The sequence below is a fragment of the Vanessa cardui genome, chromosome 15 (genome assembly GCF_905220365.1).
Source record: "Vanessa cardui chromosome 15, ilVanCard2.1, whole genome shotgun sequence".
Classification (NCBI taxonomy): domain Eukaryota; kingdom Metazoa; phylum Arthropoda; class Insecta; order Lepidoptera; family Nymphalidae; genus Vanessa; species Vanessa cardui.
Window position 1 is genome coordinate 9029715 of NC_061137.1, and position 17792 is coordinate 9047506.

The window sequence follows — 17792 nt, forward strand, 5'->3', positions numbered from 1 at the left end:
CGAAAATTATCATATATTAATGTGCATGAAAATAGTGAACCACATGTGCTAAGACTTTCTTCAAATCATACAATACTGACCAGTATTAAGTACATCTCACAAACGAACAGTTAAAGCTGCCAGGACAATATATACTGAGTATTATCATGTAAATAGTATGAATAAAAATAAAAATTATTTGATGGTATTTCGTCACAACTTCAATCGGTGACTTTAAAACTTTTATCGAGCCAGTTATTCTAAAACTATGACACTATATAAAAACACAACTAAAACGAAAATTATATCCAACTGAAAATCTTCAAAAACATATGAAACTACGTAAAAAATATACTATTCATAACATAATCTATTAACATATTAAATTACCTCAATACAATGTCAATTAAACCTATCAAAATAATAATAATAATAATGGGACACATACAAATGGAATATTTAACTGGTATGTCATAAATTAACATTTGATTTTTGTTATAAAAATCTCACTTATGTCATTGATTGTCCACACATCTTAATACATTGCTATTTGTAATAAAAAGAGCAAAGCATTGTATTAAAATATGCACACATCATCAGGTCAAAGCGCTTCATATGAGGGGTGGGAAATTTTTGGCTCGCATTAAATGTGAATGCGACTTAGACCGGCTAACGTTGTTTGGAGTCGTCTTTAAGGACATACTGGTGGCTGTGTTTTGTCTCTGAAGGTTTACTTTGTTCGCGCTGAGTGGAGCTCGGGGGGTCGCGAAACCATCGTTATTCAACTTCAAGGCGGATCGAGTTAGTCTCGTCGGCGTGCAGAGGAGATTACTCTTAGGCGTCATCGGCATATTCACGTGTTGTATATTCTCTTTTCCGATTTTAGGTGTCAGTGGAGTTGGATTCGTTTTTAAAGTTTTTTTTGGGGTTTCCTTTCTCTCGTCTAATGTTTGAAAAACTATTGTCGGTAAGTTCACTTCGTGGCCCTTGTTGTTGGCCATTGAGCTTCGACTGATCTGTTTTTCGTTAATGCCATCCTATTTATGATAAAATATAAAGATTAATTAAGAATGCATTATTTCATCGATACTATGGTAGTCTAGTCATTAAATGAAATGCTTATAGAGGTTTTTAACATGATAAGGACTGAGTATATCTTGTTTATAATAAATCATCAAGATATGCTTAGTCCATATTTAATTTACAACTTTCTTGTATCTCTTATTGGAGAATAGAGAGATAATCTAGAAAATTAGACTAAAAATGTAATATTTTGATTGTTAAACCGTGTGTGCGTGTTTTTGGGACCTCAAAGGAACCTCGCAAAGACACGCATTTGAGTTTTACTCAGAGCAATGAGGTCACCTTGAAGTCAGTGTATGTGGTGAGGAGCGTGGTCTCCATAAGCGGGTCTGTGGCGCGAGATTCGCCCGACAGCGCCCCGCCAGTCGACCGCCGACCGCCACTGCGACGACGACCGAGCGACTGGGAACGAACATATATTAAAAACAACAATATTACGTTTAAGAATATTTTAAATTTGCCACTTTGGGTTTGTCCATTAATCACGTGATATTTTTTTTGCATTTTTTAACCCCCCCTCCCCCATTGGTGATACGTAGTGAGGTTTAAGACCCCCCCCCCCTCCGCCTTCTCAACATCAAGTGTATTTTTAGTACCTACAACGAATCTTAAAATTTTCTGAATATTATCTTAATTTAAATACAGGTATAAACTATAATCTTATTTTATTTCTGAATTTAAGGACCATATTTGTTTAAAAATCGCGCATTAGACGAAAAAATAAATACACGAGATATCTTACTACACCCCCCCCTCCCGCTTGTGTTATTTTCGTGATTTTTATCAAACCCCTCCCCCCCCCTTTCAAGCCTCACGTGATTAATGGACAACCCCTTTCAAGTTCGATGTGGCTTTATGATTATTGTTCATGATTTACTATCAATACTATAATTTATGTTTTGATAGTAAAATATTTATATACAATGTGTTTAGACGAACGAGCTGAGATGGCCCAGTGGTTAGAACGCGTGCATCTTAACCGATGATTGCGGGTTCAAACCCAGGCGAGCACCGCTGATTCATGTGCTTAATTTGTCTTTATAATTCATCTCGTGCTCAGCGGTGAAGGAAAACATCGTGAGGAAACCTGCATGTGACAAATTTCATAGAAATTCTGCCACATGTGTATTCCACCAACCCGCATTGAAACAGCGTGGTGGAATATGTTCCAAACCTTCTCCTCAAAGGGAGAGGAGGCCTTTAGCCCAGCAGTGGGAATTTACAGGCTGTTACTTTACTTTTTTTTTTTTTTTAGACGATTGACTTACGGTTCGCTTGTGTTTGAGAATGCTGCCATTGACGGTGGCTTTAGGAGTCTTCTTGCCCTCCGCTCCATAGTCGAGCTTCCGCTTGGCGTGCTCCCCCTTGCCCTCCGCCACGGCGCGAGCCGCCAGCCGACCGCTGATGCGTCTGCGAAATCATATTTAATTATATTAGAGCAGATTATCCATTAGTAATTTCAGATTTTATAATCAAAATCAACACATTTATTTTAATATCACATAACAAAATAACAAAAACAATTCACTAATAATATATCCGGGTACTGTAATCTATACTAATAACAACGTACAAATTCCTGCCATATTATACATAGACGACTATATTTTACGTAACAAAAAAAAACTTGCACATACGATTTATTTTGTATAAGAGCAATAACTTATTTAAAACATCAATAATACAAGATAAGATCTAATATCAAATACACTAATTACGTAAGAATACACAATTCGCTACGATAATTACTAAATAGAGCAACTAAATAATTACACTATGATTAAGCAATTTAATTGGGCAGCAACTTGTTATGGATTGTTCTACATTAACAACACTTCTCATTCCCTCTACTTATGTAACGTATAATTAACTTTTAGCTACGTGTCAATAATCAAACTTGCCTGCATGACGTGAATATTTTCACTTCATTAAGTTACAAACGAGCGCTGAAATAGTAGAAGGGATGACAAGTATTTTTGTATTAGAGCATGATTTTTTTAACGCCTACATTAATATTCCCTTTTACATAGAAGTACCACCTCATAGCGAGCATGGCCATTCATGTTTTACATAGTATGAGATAAAACTTATATATATCAACATACTCAGATTGAACACCATTTGCACGGACGGTTTGCTGGGGTGTGCTGGGAAAAGTATAACAGCTATGCTAATAACTTTATGAGGTAGATAGATCAGAAATTATAATAACATCAAGATAGCTCTCACCAATAATGGTTAAAATTTTATTATATATGTATATATATTATAGTTGTAGATATTAAATGATGATTTAAAAAGAGTATTTTTCATTTAGAAATTATATATTTTTGAAAACAAAAGTACATAAGTAATAATTTTTTAATTAAAATTAAAAGATATCGATGACATCTTTTCAGGCTCATGCTGATTGATACTGGTGGCTTATAAAAGAATGAATGTAAGAGTGTAGTTATGTTATTATAATATTTATTAACTGGCATATATTCAACTATGGTTAGCAGTGAATCTGGTGCTTTCAATCTGTATAAATCAATGCATTCATAGCTTACCTCTTCACAGTCGATATAGCGGATCTCTTGAGCGCGGACAGGTTGGAGGAGAGAGTGGTGACCGCCTTGGCTGCGCTACCGGTGATGAGTTGACGCTTGTTGGGGGGTCTAGAAGTCAAAAGACCTGCTTACACTGACTAAACACTTGTAATTAACATGCATCGATGGTGAGGGATTCTCCGATTTTAAATATATATTTATTTATAATAGTACTGTTTATATAGATCATATTGAAATATATAAGAAGTACCTATCATTAATTTCAATGGCATACAGTGACATTTATTAGACTATTCATGCATCATCATGATCAATTAATATTTGATGCAACACACTCTTTACTTTAAAAATTAATAATAAATTATTATTATTGGTTTTGATAAATAAAATACCTGTTTAATTATTATTCAAATCAATATTATTTGCTTTTTAATCATATGTCTCATGTATAATATTTTTTCAATTATTAAATTACAGTTTATAATATTCTAAAAAATGTTTAAAATTTCAAATACCTAGTTCACCAGTAACTCAGGGCCGTATTTAGGGGAGGGCAACCGGGGCAACTGCCCTGGGGCCTCCACATGAGAGGGGGCCACAGTTTTCAGCAAGTTAACAAATACTGAGATATAGTCAAATTATAATAATGTTACCATTTAATATTTTAAAAGTTACCGATACAAATACGAAACAATTCATAGCTTACTGATTGAAATAAAAAAAAACTAATTAATTCATAATCATATAATTATTAGGGTGTTCACGCTTCTGTTTGTCTATGGCCCTCACTGCTTTGTGGCCCCGGGGCCTCCACACCTTTAAATCCGACTCTGCAGTAACTTAATAAATTGCTATAACACCAATAGACAAAGAGATATAACAATAAAAAATGATAATAAAATACCTGTTCTTCTCAGCAGTGGCGGCTAAGCCAGCAGCTGTGCGATTTCGTTTGCCGAGAGGGGAGGTCGCAAGCGATCGGAACAGAGGGGTGGTCGGGGTGAGAGCCTGCTTGCGAGCCGATAGCTTGTTATGACGCTCCTGTATAAGATGTACAGTGTCTTTATTAGAAAAGATTAGTAGTTCACTTCACTCGCGTTTTAGGATGTTTGTTGTCACGGGTAAGGCAAAAAATGTAGCCTATATTTTTTCTCGGTGTTTAAGTTTGATTCACACCAATTTTCATCAAATTTGGTTCAGTGGTTTAGTCGTGAAAGAGCGACAGACAAATACTAAGACAGTCACTTTCACATTTATAATATTAATATAGATTAATTATGTCCTAATAAAGAAGAAATAATCTAATTGAACAAAAATAATACTAAAGTATATTTTACCAAGAAAATAAATGTACTTTTTAAGTTATATAATAAAGAAGAAAGCAGGAATAAAAAATATTTTCTTTATTACATTAACTATAGCATTATATCTTCCAACAAACTTTTAATACATTCTCTTTTTGTAAGACTTATATGAATATACAGTAAAAATAATTGAGTGTGTTCAACTAACCGCTTTTCTAATCTCCCACTCATCTTGTATCAACTGCAAAAGAGGTTTTCCGTCCACAGTGAAGGTGTTGCCTGTCTTAGACTCATATTCAGTGACCAAGTCTCGAATCTGAGCTTCGATTTTAGGTAACTGTAATAAAAAGAATATTATTAAATACCTGAAATAAAAAGCAGTGTATCCATTTTATCGGACTAATATTTAAATAAATTCAAGTTTCAAAATACACTGTGTGAAGGTGATTAAAATAAATAATTGAAAATTTCCGTTAAAAACTTAAGTACATATTGTTTTGAATTCTACAAAAAAAGTAAACTCATCTCTTAAGAAATTTTTTTCATTTCACTTCATCGTGCATGAGGTGAATTGCAAACACAAATTAAGCACCTGATCCTTTACTGATGCTTGCCAGGGCTTAAACTTTTCAAGTCTAAGTCAGATTCCTGGATTTTAATTGGTAGGCCATTCCTGATCTTAAACCTTTAACATATTATAAAATAAATAAAACCAATTACATTGCTAACTATCGTCTTCCGTTCCTTCTCTTCTCGCAGCAATTGTCCTCCGCGGTTGTGATACCGGCCAGGCTCAGAAGCACGCGCTTCTAGTTCAGTCATTTTCAACCATAGATTCTTGCGTGTCACTACCAGCTCAAAGATATGCCTGAGGAAATATTTTATTTTATTTGTATAGAATCTAGATGGCTCATAAACATATAGACAACTAGCCTGCGGCTTCGCTTGCGTTTTAGGGGTTGGTTGTCACATGTTAAGCAAAAAAACGTAGCCTACGTCCTTCTCCTTGGAGTTTAAGCTTCATTACAAATTTCATCAAATTTGGTTAATTGGTTTTGCAGTCAAAGAGCGACAGACGGACAAATAGAAAGACAGAGTTACTTTCACATAAATAATATTAATATAGATATACAAAAACATATCAATACATTGTTTTAACATGAAGAAACCTACCCATAACCAAATTATAGTATTAGCGATAATAATAAACAGATTAAATTATATTGACATTATAAAAAACCAAACAAGAATATAGACTTACTTGTTATCATTGTAATATTTGGTAATTCTATCCAAATATAGTTCATGCAAGGTGAGGGTATCTTCGGTGAATATATCCTGGTAGTAATGCAAAAATTCCTCTCTCTCTTGAGTTGAGTACATCACATTGTCCCACATCAACTTTATCTTTGTACGCACATTTGCAACAAACACCTGTGAGCCAAGATATAAATTTTATGTAAATAAAATTTTAAAGACTATGTTACAGTAACATTAAATTTGTATATATCCAATTATTTATTATTATAATCGTATGGTTTAGCAAATCAGCTGCTCTTATCACGCATCAGTTTGTAAAAGTTGAGTAAATTAACTCATCTTTTTGTGTTGTTGTGCGAAAGTTATGCAAAAGACATCAGAAATATAATAAAATAAACTATATTATAAAACTTTATATATCTTATTTTGAAATGTCCTAATAAAATGTCTTTAAGACATAAGCTTATTAGCATGCAAAAGTTCACATTCGAGCCTTTTTGAAGAAACAAAGATGTGGATCTTTTTGTATTATTGTTTAATTTTTTTTATGTTTAATGAAATTCTCAATATAAATATAACAAATAAATTAAAATCAATTCAGGGTACCTTTACCTATGTAGTTATAGTAGTGCATTTTTATAATTAAAATTTACCTAATTTGCATTTCAATTTTATTATTATAGAATTAACATAATAAATTATGTAGCAAATAAAAATGACTATATAACAATTATATGACTTGTGACATCTAACTAAAGCAAAGTACAAATTACTTCTGGTAAGTTAGGTTCGAATAAGACGTAATTATTGAAAAAAAAAGATAATGACAAACAATTACCGCAATCTTTTGTCTTTTAATCTGATCACATCTCTTTATTTCCTCTTTTAGCGCCGTTTCCGTGGCAGGGTGACAACCAGGATGTGCTTGTAGGAAGTTATCACGATAAATATAGTCTTCCTCCAAACAGTCCCAAAGCTTAGTAAGTCTCTCTCGCAATTCTAAAACCTGTATAAAAAGTACAACTCAATTTAACACATACAAATGTTATAATAATAATAAATAATATAAATATGAGACAACATCACATACATTACTCTGATCCCAATGTAAGTAGCAAAACCCCTTGTGTTAGGGAAATCAGAAGTAAAGACGGTACTACAAACACCCAGACCCAATACAACATAGATAACTTATGGTAATCTACATCGACTCGTCCGGGAATCGAACCTGGACCTCAGAGTGGCGTACCCATGAAAACCAGTGTACACACTACTCGACCATGGAGGTCGTCAATGTTATGAAATTAAAATAAGTATCGACTGACAAAAAATATTTATTTGCAACCCTATTATTTTAGCATAATTCCGTAGCAAAGTAATACAAATTATCAATAATAGTTTAAAAATGTTTATCTAAGTTTGATACACTTTAGTCAATTGTATTGTCTTTATTGTCAGATTAGGTTGGTCTAGATAGTTTTTATACATTTTAGATTTTTCAAAGAGATCCTACTTACCCGGTTGTTAGTTTGATCATACTTCTCTTGCAAATCTTGTTTCAACTTTGCCAGGCGGTCCATATTGTAGTCAGTAACCTTAAAGTCCACTGATAGAGATGTTACAACAGTTTGCTCAAACTTACTTTGGGGTTTTATTTGCAACTTGTCTAAAAATAAAGAAATTGGTGACATCAAGAAAAAGACAAATAAAGGTTTCAAACAATCACAGTTAAAACTTAAAAAGTAATTACAAAGAGTTACTTCATCTTTAGAACTACTTTAATAAATAATTTATATAATCGAATATTATTAACATGTATTCAATTTATTATTGCTTTGATATATTATTATACACTATTAATACAAGAAAAATATAATCATGAGAAAAACAAATATAGGTTTTCAAACATTATCATTGTAAAAACTTAAAAAGTATAATTTTGTTTATATTCGATAAAACAGAATTACAATATTGTTAGAATTACTTTCGTAAAAAAGTTGTATAATGTAATGTTGTTAACTTGTAAATGTATACAATTTATTACTGCTTTAAAATATTACAAATACAAGAAATAACTTACTTATTTATAATGTGTAAGGAATTATTAGTATAGTATATTAGTACATTAAATAACTCAGTAATAAGTTTTATAACTGTATAAAAAAAAATTAAAAAGTTTATTTCATACCCATAATATCCTTAATTTCAGCTTGTGTGTTAAGAAACAACTCTGCCCTCTTATCTCTCTCGGCTTGCAGGACTTCCAAGTGATCTTTGAGCTTATCCAATTCTTCTTCAGCAGGCAAAGGTATTTCCTGTAGCTCATGGGTTGTAACACCAAGCTTTTCAGTAAGATCCCTCTGCCACTCAACAAGTCTTTTCATCTTCTTGCGACGCTGTTCCATTTGCTCTCTATATCTATATTATTAATTCACAATTAAGATTAATATCTTGTTAAGAGATGTTTAATGTAGTTTAAAATAAAGCCTCTTATGTTATTTTTACTTTATACATAAATATAAACATCATGTTTAATGCCTGTATTTCTTAACATAAACTTTAGAAAAATATCAAAATATTTAACTTTATACAGGAGATAACTGAAAAATTACTGCAATGCACTTTATTGTTAACCACAAACAAAAATAAAGAAACCTTAGGATTAATCACAAAAAATAAATTAATAAATAAAACAGAATTTGTAATAATGCTCAAAACAAAATAAATATAAACAATTATTTCATGTGTGGTATAACAGGCGGAGCTATGACTAATTAGCAACTTTTTTATTCCCAGCTTAGAAATAATTTATCCAATTATGATAAAATGTCATTTACCCAGCTATTTGCTCTTCTAATTCTCTCTTATAATCAACTAACATCATTTCTTCTTTGAAGTCCAAAATTGTAATATCCACCGATAGACATCGGCTTAGTTCTTCTGTTTCTTCTTTTAACTCTAGAAATTTAACTTCGGTTAAATTTGTATATGTGTGGGATGTCTAATGAAGTTCTATTTAATTGAGTTTATATAATAAAAATACTTTTAAACTGGATTTTAATCTTTTAATCCAGATTGTGTTTCAGACAAATATAATGCAAAAATTTCCTTATAAATATATTGTTTACTCTAGTGTGTCCATGTACCAATAACTATAATTATTTTGACATGAAATTAACTCTCAATTGGAAATATAAATAATATAACATATGACACACTGTGGACTTTCTATATTCATATTAACTTTTAGAAAGTCATTTATACAGACTTAGATATTTGTATTTTGTTATCCGTTTATTGGCTGTTAGCAATTTGTTATTGAAATTATACTTACTGTCTACTTGACTTTGCATTATTATAAGTTTTTGTCTGGTTTCTGATATCACATCTTTGTGAAACTCCTTCTCAATCTGTTTCAGTTTGATTATATTGCTCACTTTTGTATTGTCATCCACGCCCAAATGAGACCAGTTAAGCCAAAGTTCTTCCATCATGTGACGAATATTCTGAGATATTTCATGAAGAACCTCATTGCTGTAATTAAATTTTCGTGTCTATCATGAAATAAATGAATACAACTAAAAAATTGTAGCTGTAAACCGACGTAATAATTAACACGGTTAAAAATTGATTAATGCAATAATTGTTTCCCCCCAATATAACAATTTATACATCTTTTTAAAGAATTTAAATTAAATATCCGATATAAATATCCAAAAATGTAAAGGTGATTATAGTAACGATTTTTATTCATGTAAATTGAAGAAAAACTTACAATAGCTTGCCGACATCCTCAGTTAACGTGATCATTTTTACGAAAAACTCTCCAAGTAATTGTTTAAAATTCACTCCTTTTAACACACTAACCACTTAATCCTAAATCTTGCGTTATTTTTCAACGAAATCAAATTTTCAGAAATTGATACGACACCGGTTTTAAAGAGACTCGATCGTTTGAAGTTTTCAAAATTCAATACGTTACAAACAAAACGTCCAAATTCCAATGCTTCAATGTGATTGGGCGTTGCCGCCATTGGCGCAGATATCATAGAGATTATGGTCTACGGATTATTTATGTCAATAGTGTGACAAATACAAGAAAGCTGATTCGACTTCAGTTAATTTAATAAATTAATGTTTATTATAATTTAATTTAATTAAAAAAAAATTTTTTTTTGTATTTCTTAAAGTTTTTGAGTTGTTCCTTATATATTATCTATAAAACATTTCATCTATAGATATATTATTATAATTTAGTATTATACAAATATATTTATGTTATTATGTTATATATATATTTAACAAATATGTTAGGCTACTATTTTATTATTGTAATTTAAAACTATATATAAAAAAAGCATGTTTGTGATCAACAATCGAGTCTATTAGATCTTATCCAATTTTTTAGTGTATTCTTAAAAATCAGAGTCTAAATATGTGGTTATAAATTTTATATCTTTTATCATAATAGGTTAAAGCCAAATAGTTATTGCCATGTGAGAAAGAAAAATCTTAACATTTTCAAAATTCATCAGAAATAATCACCGTAAATATAGTGAAAATATAAATAATTTTTATAATGTAACATAAAAATTTACTTCTAAAAAATATGTATCCATAAACAAAATATATTTTATGAAGTTGCAACACTGATGAGGCAAGTAAAAAAAAAGCAGAACTATATTGAGGACCAGTTTGAGATTTGAAATAAAATAAATCAACGTATATTTCGAGATTACTTTCATTTAATCCAATTTTTGCGATTGCCTTAGTATATCTCATACAAATTAAAAATCAAATATTTGATTTTTAACTTCTATGAATATGTGTATTCAGTATTCACAGAAAAAATAAAAACATCTAAAACTTTACTCATATACTTAATTCATTTATTTATAAGTGGATATTTACCATTTTTAAATTATCCAAATAAACAACAAAGCATAATGCATTATTGAATTATATCTTACGAGAGCGTGCGAAATAAACGACAAGTCGTTACGCAACTATTTTCTCAGAGTAAAATATCCTATAAAACCAACTTTCATCGATTGGAATTGCAGTTAGTAGACAGAATAAATTTTATATGTGCTATATTTGCATTATATATACCAACTACCTCTATAAAATTATTACAAACCAGCTTGTAAACTTAAGCATAATTAGAAAAGTATTTAAATTTTCATAAGTTTTATTTTATATTAAAAAATAAGTAGCATGCCAGTGCCCTTGTCATCCGAAGCAATAATTATTTCTTTAGCGTTAGCTAACTCGGTTAAGACATTTCCGACGTGGAAATTGCGATGATACTTCCTTTGTTGACATAATTTAGTTTGAAACCATATAATTATATATTTAAATATTGTACGCAGTATAATAAGAGCTTAGTATATGTTTTAATGTATTTTGATTCACTTAAAGTATATCATTTATAATAATTTGTAATAACATTTAAAAAACTATAATCTATAAAGTATAAGTAACCATTGACAATTTACGATGATATCAAATTATTGTTTTATCGTCCGAATTGAATATATTATATGAACATGTATAACAAAGTATCAAAAAATAACGGCTCGGATGGTGTATATAATGTTAGAGTTATTTTTGTTATAAATTGTATAACTATAATTTATTATAATAATTTAGTTAATAATATGTCGTTTGACTATTTTTAGAATATCTTGTAATGTAATATTTTAATTGTTCACGATGAATACTGGCCGATTGTCTGATACTGGCCGGTAAGAAAGAGAATGTCAAGAAATCGAATGCGACGGCAATGTTTGGTGATTTTTATATTATTGATTTGGAAATAATGAGAATGAGAAGCTAAATTTAGATATGAAATACGAGATGTATTGTAAAACATGAAATAGTGGATAAAATGAATGTGAAAATAGTGCTAATAAATGAATCTGGAAGAATATCGTTGTTTAAACTCGTGACCATCCTAAAAATAATATTATGCTTTGCCAAATGGCTTTATATGTAAATTTTGTCTAGCGGAAAAACAGTTACAGTGTCAAGGTCGTGTAGGAACATTAATATGGTTACTTAAGTTAGGGTTATGATCTAAGAAAAGTAGGTAAGCGATCGCGGAAGATCGAGTGATTAGAAATCAGAAAATCGATTCGAAGACGATTGGATTAAGAGAAATTAAAATATAATTAAAGAATTAATAAAAATAATGTTTAACGTTTTGTGTATTACCAGTGGTAAATGTGTCTATAGAGGCAAATGTGTCGTTTTAATGATGAAATATAAGACCAGCGTTTTTAAACCTTATGCACCTTTAGTGCTTAAGTTTTGACTCTGTTATTATAAAAAAGGATAGCGGTGGTGGTCACAAAGTGTTGTGTCATTATCACTTTTATACCAAGTTATTCAGGCAACTGAGCGATAAGAAAGTTGCGGTTTCGATCTTATTATATAAAATTAATAAAATGATACCTACATGAAGACCTAAATATACATTTGTATATTTAGTTTTAACATTTACATCTAATAAATAATTGAAGACAATCGTATTTCATTAAGCCAGGATTGGTGGCGAACAAATTCCGTCAGAGACTTGAGGTCGCTGAATGAGACCCATAATTTAAAAATTTGATATAATTGTACTATTTACTCAGTTTACATTTGTATAGATAAGTGTTTATGTTTATTAAGTTTAAATCTTGCAAGTAAAATATGAGTATGCATAGAATATAGATGGAAACAAATACGAATTTTATATACGAATAAACATTACAAGTAAAGCACTGTTGATTGAGACTTTATTTATTAATTTATGTTATATGTGTATGGGACATAAAAACTCTAATTCAACGTTTATATAGATACTAAGAATATTTTGAAAGCCTTCTTTAGGATTACATTCACCTGGAGGCGTTTGGAGTTCCCCAGGATCAGATGCCTGAGGAACTCCCATTTGACTAGTTAGTCCCTACTCCCTACCATTGGCCAGGATTAAAGATAGGAATCAAATATTGAACCGATCCATTCACAGATATTTTAATCTAATACATACACAGATAATATATTACAAAATGTTGTTCTTTTATCTATAAAAGAAAACCATAAAATTATAGAACATTTTATACTTTACGGAAACTTTAATGTAGCACAATATTTAAATGATAACGATGAAATGTAAATTATTAGAGATCGATGTTGTTACAAGTCTGTTATCCAACGAATCAAAATCTTGTCACGTCACATATTATTGAGGGTAACGATAGAAAATAGCTCATAACATGTGTGATTATTGTTACTAATGCAATGATATTCTAATAAACAGATATGTTATATCCATACTAAACAACAGAAAAAAGTGTGCCGCGCTGGGGACCGTTCATTTTAGTTTATTTGTACATTTCGTTAAAAGTAAATGGGGTTGCTTGATAAAAACATTAAGTAAAAGGGATAACTAGATGCTTTAATTACGCAAAACGTATTACTACGTAATTATGGTGTATTATAACGTATTACTACGTAAAACAACTAAAGGCAAACGTCCCAATTAGGACGTTTTCTAGTCTTCACTTTTTGCGCGTTAATAACATATCTGTTTACTACAACATCATTGTACTAATGGGATTGTTATATTTTTATATTGTCTATGAAAATTAGATTAATGACCATAGAGAATAAATATCGATTACATTGTATTATTAAACAAAAAATATTGTCGGTTGAGGATTTAATTTATTAAACAAATTATCAACTATCTCCTGTTATCTCCTGGATACATTAACGAATTAAAAAAATGTCATTATTAATATTTCTCCACCATTATGTAAATTCTTTTGGTGCACTTTATTTATTCTAATTAACCGTGTATTAATTACATCGCGTGTATGTACTTAATTATCATTAAAATATCTACAACACACTAACGTTGTAACTGTGTGTGCTGCAGAACAATTATTGGTCGTTGATTTCACGTAATATTTGTATAGAAATGTCATAATTGATCGTTATTTACATCTAACGCTTAAGTTACATTTTTATCAACCTCTTGAAATTATTGAACGTAAGTGAAGGTAAATGTGTTTCTCTAAATACTCTAAAAATATTTGAAAGTATTTAGAAATTGCTTCTAAGAAGGTTCTTCTTTTTATTTAATTTTAAAATGTTATCTAAAGCAAATATTTTCGATAGATCACCACAATATTTATTTATAGTTAGGAACCCTTCTAAATGTCATACTAGGTATATTATTATTTTTTGTCATAAATAAACTTGAATGCATAAAAAATATACATTTATCCCAACAAAATCTTTCTAAATCTTAATATAACCGCCAAATTTACTTATTTTCGTTTAAAAAATCATTAAAATTGTTCCATATTTAAATATATACAAAACGTACATAATTTTGAACACAACATTGAATGTACATGTGAAAGAATATACAATGGATTAAAAAGTTTTCGTCACTGTTTATCTAAATATGCAGACATTCATTGCTGTTTCATTACCTGTTCGAGTTACATAAGCAAATCTAAGGTGATTTCGTAATTCAATTCACAAGTTATTTGTTTCATACTAGTCACAAAGATCTTAACGCAAGTTTTCTTGGATACATATTATTAAAAAAAAAAGAATGTTATCGATACTAAATTTGCAACTGATATATTACTCAAGGTGGAACAACATTGGGATTCGAATTTCAAACAGTGAGTGTGATACAGTTTCCTAGCCAACCTTAGGTTTGATTTACGTAATGTCGCCTGTAATATCGAGTGTCTGCCTTACTTGTTCTCATTCCTAGATAATTATGAATTTAAAATAGACAGAAATAATAAAAAGTACTGTAATTTTCTGTTTCGAAAATATTGCTTGCATCAGCTCAATTCTCTTTGGAATGTTGCACTTAAAATAATCTTTACAAAAAATCACATTTGAAAACATTATTAGTAATACTTAGTAACCGAATATGTATGAGAGAATTATTCTTTTCTAAAATCTAATGAAAATCAAAATGTAATCATTTTCATATTTTAGATGCAAATATTTGTTATGAATGGAATGCAGATAGACTATTACCGTTTTCATTTCATATACCTAGATATCATTACTTTCTATTTCCATATAACAATTTAATTGTTCTTTATAAAATTATTAAACATTTAATTCATTTGAATTTGCATATTATTAATACCTAAAGAAATTAGATGATTTTATCGCTCTCTTTATAACAATATAATAAATGATAAGTCAAAATAATTTAGTTTCTAAATTTCTTAATATGAAAGGATATTCTTATTAATAATTTAGTGCAATAAAAAGATTGGACTAGGTTATATCAAATACTAAATACCGCTCTCTTTAAATTTTATTTCACAGAATATTTGCTATTATTTTAACGTTCAGTCTGGTCATTTAGAATGATGCTTCAAATAATACCTAAAAACAAACACGGCCAATGTATCCAATATATTCAACAGAACACGTTGAAGGTAATCAGACTCTGCAGTTTACTTCGCGGACGATGGCGAAATTTCATAGATTTGTGTAGAGTCCGAAAAGATTACTTTATTGCTCCGTTGCGCCGTTTAATAAGAAATATGTTATTTAAATCTTTGCCTCATTTTCGTAATCTTTCATTAAAAAAAAAACAAAATGTACATCATTAAAAAAAACTATATAAGTATATATATTATATAAGAAATAAAATAAAAAATAAATAAATAATTGATATCATATTAATATGATATCCCCAGATATTGGAGTGACTTTTATTTGTAACGATAAAATCTAGCCTAGCGTTTACTCCGGTTGAGTTGCAGAATATTGCAACTTATAATTTACACCGTCTCTATTACACTTCTCGCTATGAAAACTTTTTTAATGATATATCGAATGACTTGTCGAACGTTTAAAAACTAAATGTTTTATTTTTTTTTAATATGATCAATCCTTAGCATAGTGTCTATAAAAATAAAATACATTAAATAATAATTAAAAATATTGTTAATGTGACATTCTTTAATAAATTATTTTTTTGGAGATTAATTAATTTAATAAGTAAGAATTACAAGTTTAATTATATCGAAAACTTTAAGTAATTTAATTTGATATTATAGTTTTAAGTTACGTAAGGTTTAAATATAATTAAAGATATGGGAACTATTGAAATAAAATAGTCACAATTTATTTTCTACATTCAGCACAGGATACAAAGAGAATCAATAAAAAGTTATCACCAAGCTGTAAAAAATAATTAATGTATTCATTCCAAATGATGAGTTCAATGCATGTTTTATCTGTTTCTTAAAATATCGAGGATTTGATAGGTTGTACACTGTTAGCATTTGCCCTAGTCTTAGATAAAATAAAAAACAAAAACAGAACGTTAGAGGTTCGACTTTCAAATGCTTAGCTGAAACGATTGTGGAATATTATAATGCTAGACTTGTGACTGGAGGAAACTTTTTAGAAATTACATATACATGCATTGTAATATTTCTTCGAGTTGTTACATTCATGAACATAAATAAGACCTAGCTTAAGAAAATATTCAGACGTATTGAGTCAAAAATACCGACATTCATTTAAAACAATCTAGTTCAATCTTTGTCGGCCTTAATTTCGTTTGTCGTTATTTTATTACGATATAACGTAATGCTTTTATATTTTTATAACACTTAAGCCTTTCGTAAATGATAATGAACTGACAGAGAATTGAAAATAATTGTTTTTTTTTGTAGGCTTACTTGTAGAAGAAGTATTAATTAATTGATAGTAATCTACATTTAATATTATAAATGTGTAAGTAACTCTGTCTGTGTGTCGCTTTTTTACGACCAAACCGCTGAACCGAATTTGATGAAATTTGGTTTGAAGCAAACTTGAACTCCAAGATAAAACATAGGCTACTTTTTTGTCTAACACATGACAACCTAAAACGCAAGCGAAGCCGCGGGCGACTACTAGCATCAATATACTACGTTATTCATCCATCAGTCGATACAGTATTGTAATATCTTATGATCCTTTGTGTTTAGTGTTTTAATATGATTTCTTAATATTTATAGATTTTTATAAAACAAATAGAGTGAAGTGTGTAAACTTTTGCATGAAGATTTAAATTAAATTAACGAAACATTTGATTACTATTTCGAAATACATAATGTTTATTAATTTAATAGTAGACTGTTTAATACATACCCATTATGTGTGTATATAATTAGGCAAGCATATATTGAATTAAATTTTTATTCATACATATGTCTCTTAGATTGTTATTTTTTAACAGAAGATTAGCGGAACTTAAAATTAATTAGCTAGTAATTATAATTATACTCTTGATTTCACTATTAAATACATTTTATGTGTCTGATTAACGGAAATATGTATACAAAATTGAAAGTATTATACAAATCTTAAATTCACTTCCATTGGTATTTAGCATAAAAAATAAATCTTTAATGCAAATCAATGACGATTAATAGATACATTAGCGAGGTATCGCATACGAATGATACCTAAATATTTAAATTGTGTTGTTCTTTGATCGACTTTTTCTCCTATCTCTAGATAAATTTCTATCTATTGTTCTTAAGACGCGTACCAAATGCCAATGTACCGTTCGCAAGTACAC

At 29.6% G+C, this 17792-nt stretch overlaps 1 protein-coding gene across 1 annotated transcript; it reads right to left on the bottom strand.

Moving 5' to 3' along the window:
* Nucleotides 1-3: 3 nt before the first annotated feature.
* Nucleotides 4-10176, bottom strand: LOC124535808 (protein regulator of cytokinesis 1-like). The gene is made up of 14 exons (XM_047112167.1): nucleotides 9954-10176; nucleotides 9513-9712; nucleotides 9016-9136; nucleotides 8367-8596; nucleotides 7696-7844; nucleotides 7017-7184; nucleotides 6180-6352; nucleotides 5639-5786; nucleotides 5127-5255; nucleotides 4519-4655; nucleotides 3615-3722; nucleotides 2331-2472; nucleotides 1345-1464; nucleotides 4-1016 (listed from the first exon to the last, which is right to left on the bottom strand). The coding sequence occupies exons 1-14, from the start codon at nucleotides 9986-9988 to the stop codon at nucleotides 591-593; spliced, it is 2286 nt and encodes a 761-aa protein (XP_046968123.1). The 5' UTR covers nucleotides 9989-10176; the 3' UTR covers nucleotides 4-590.
* Between the last annotated feature and the right edge of the window lie 7616 nt (nucleotides 10177-17792).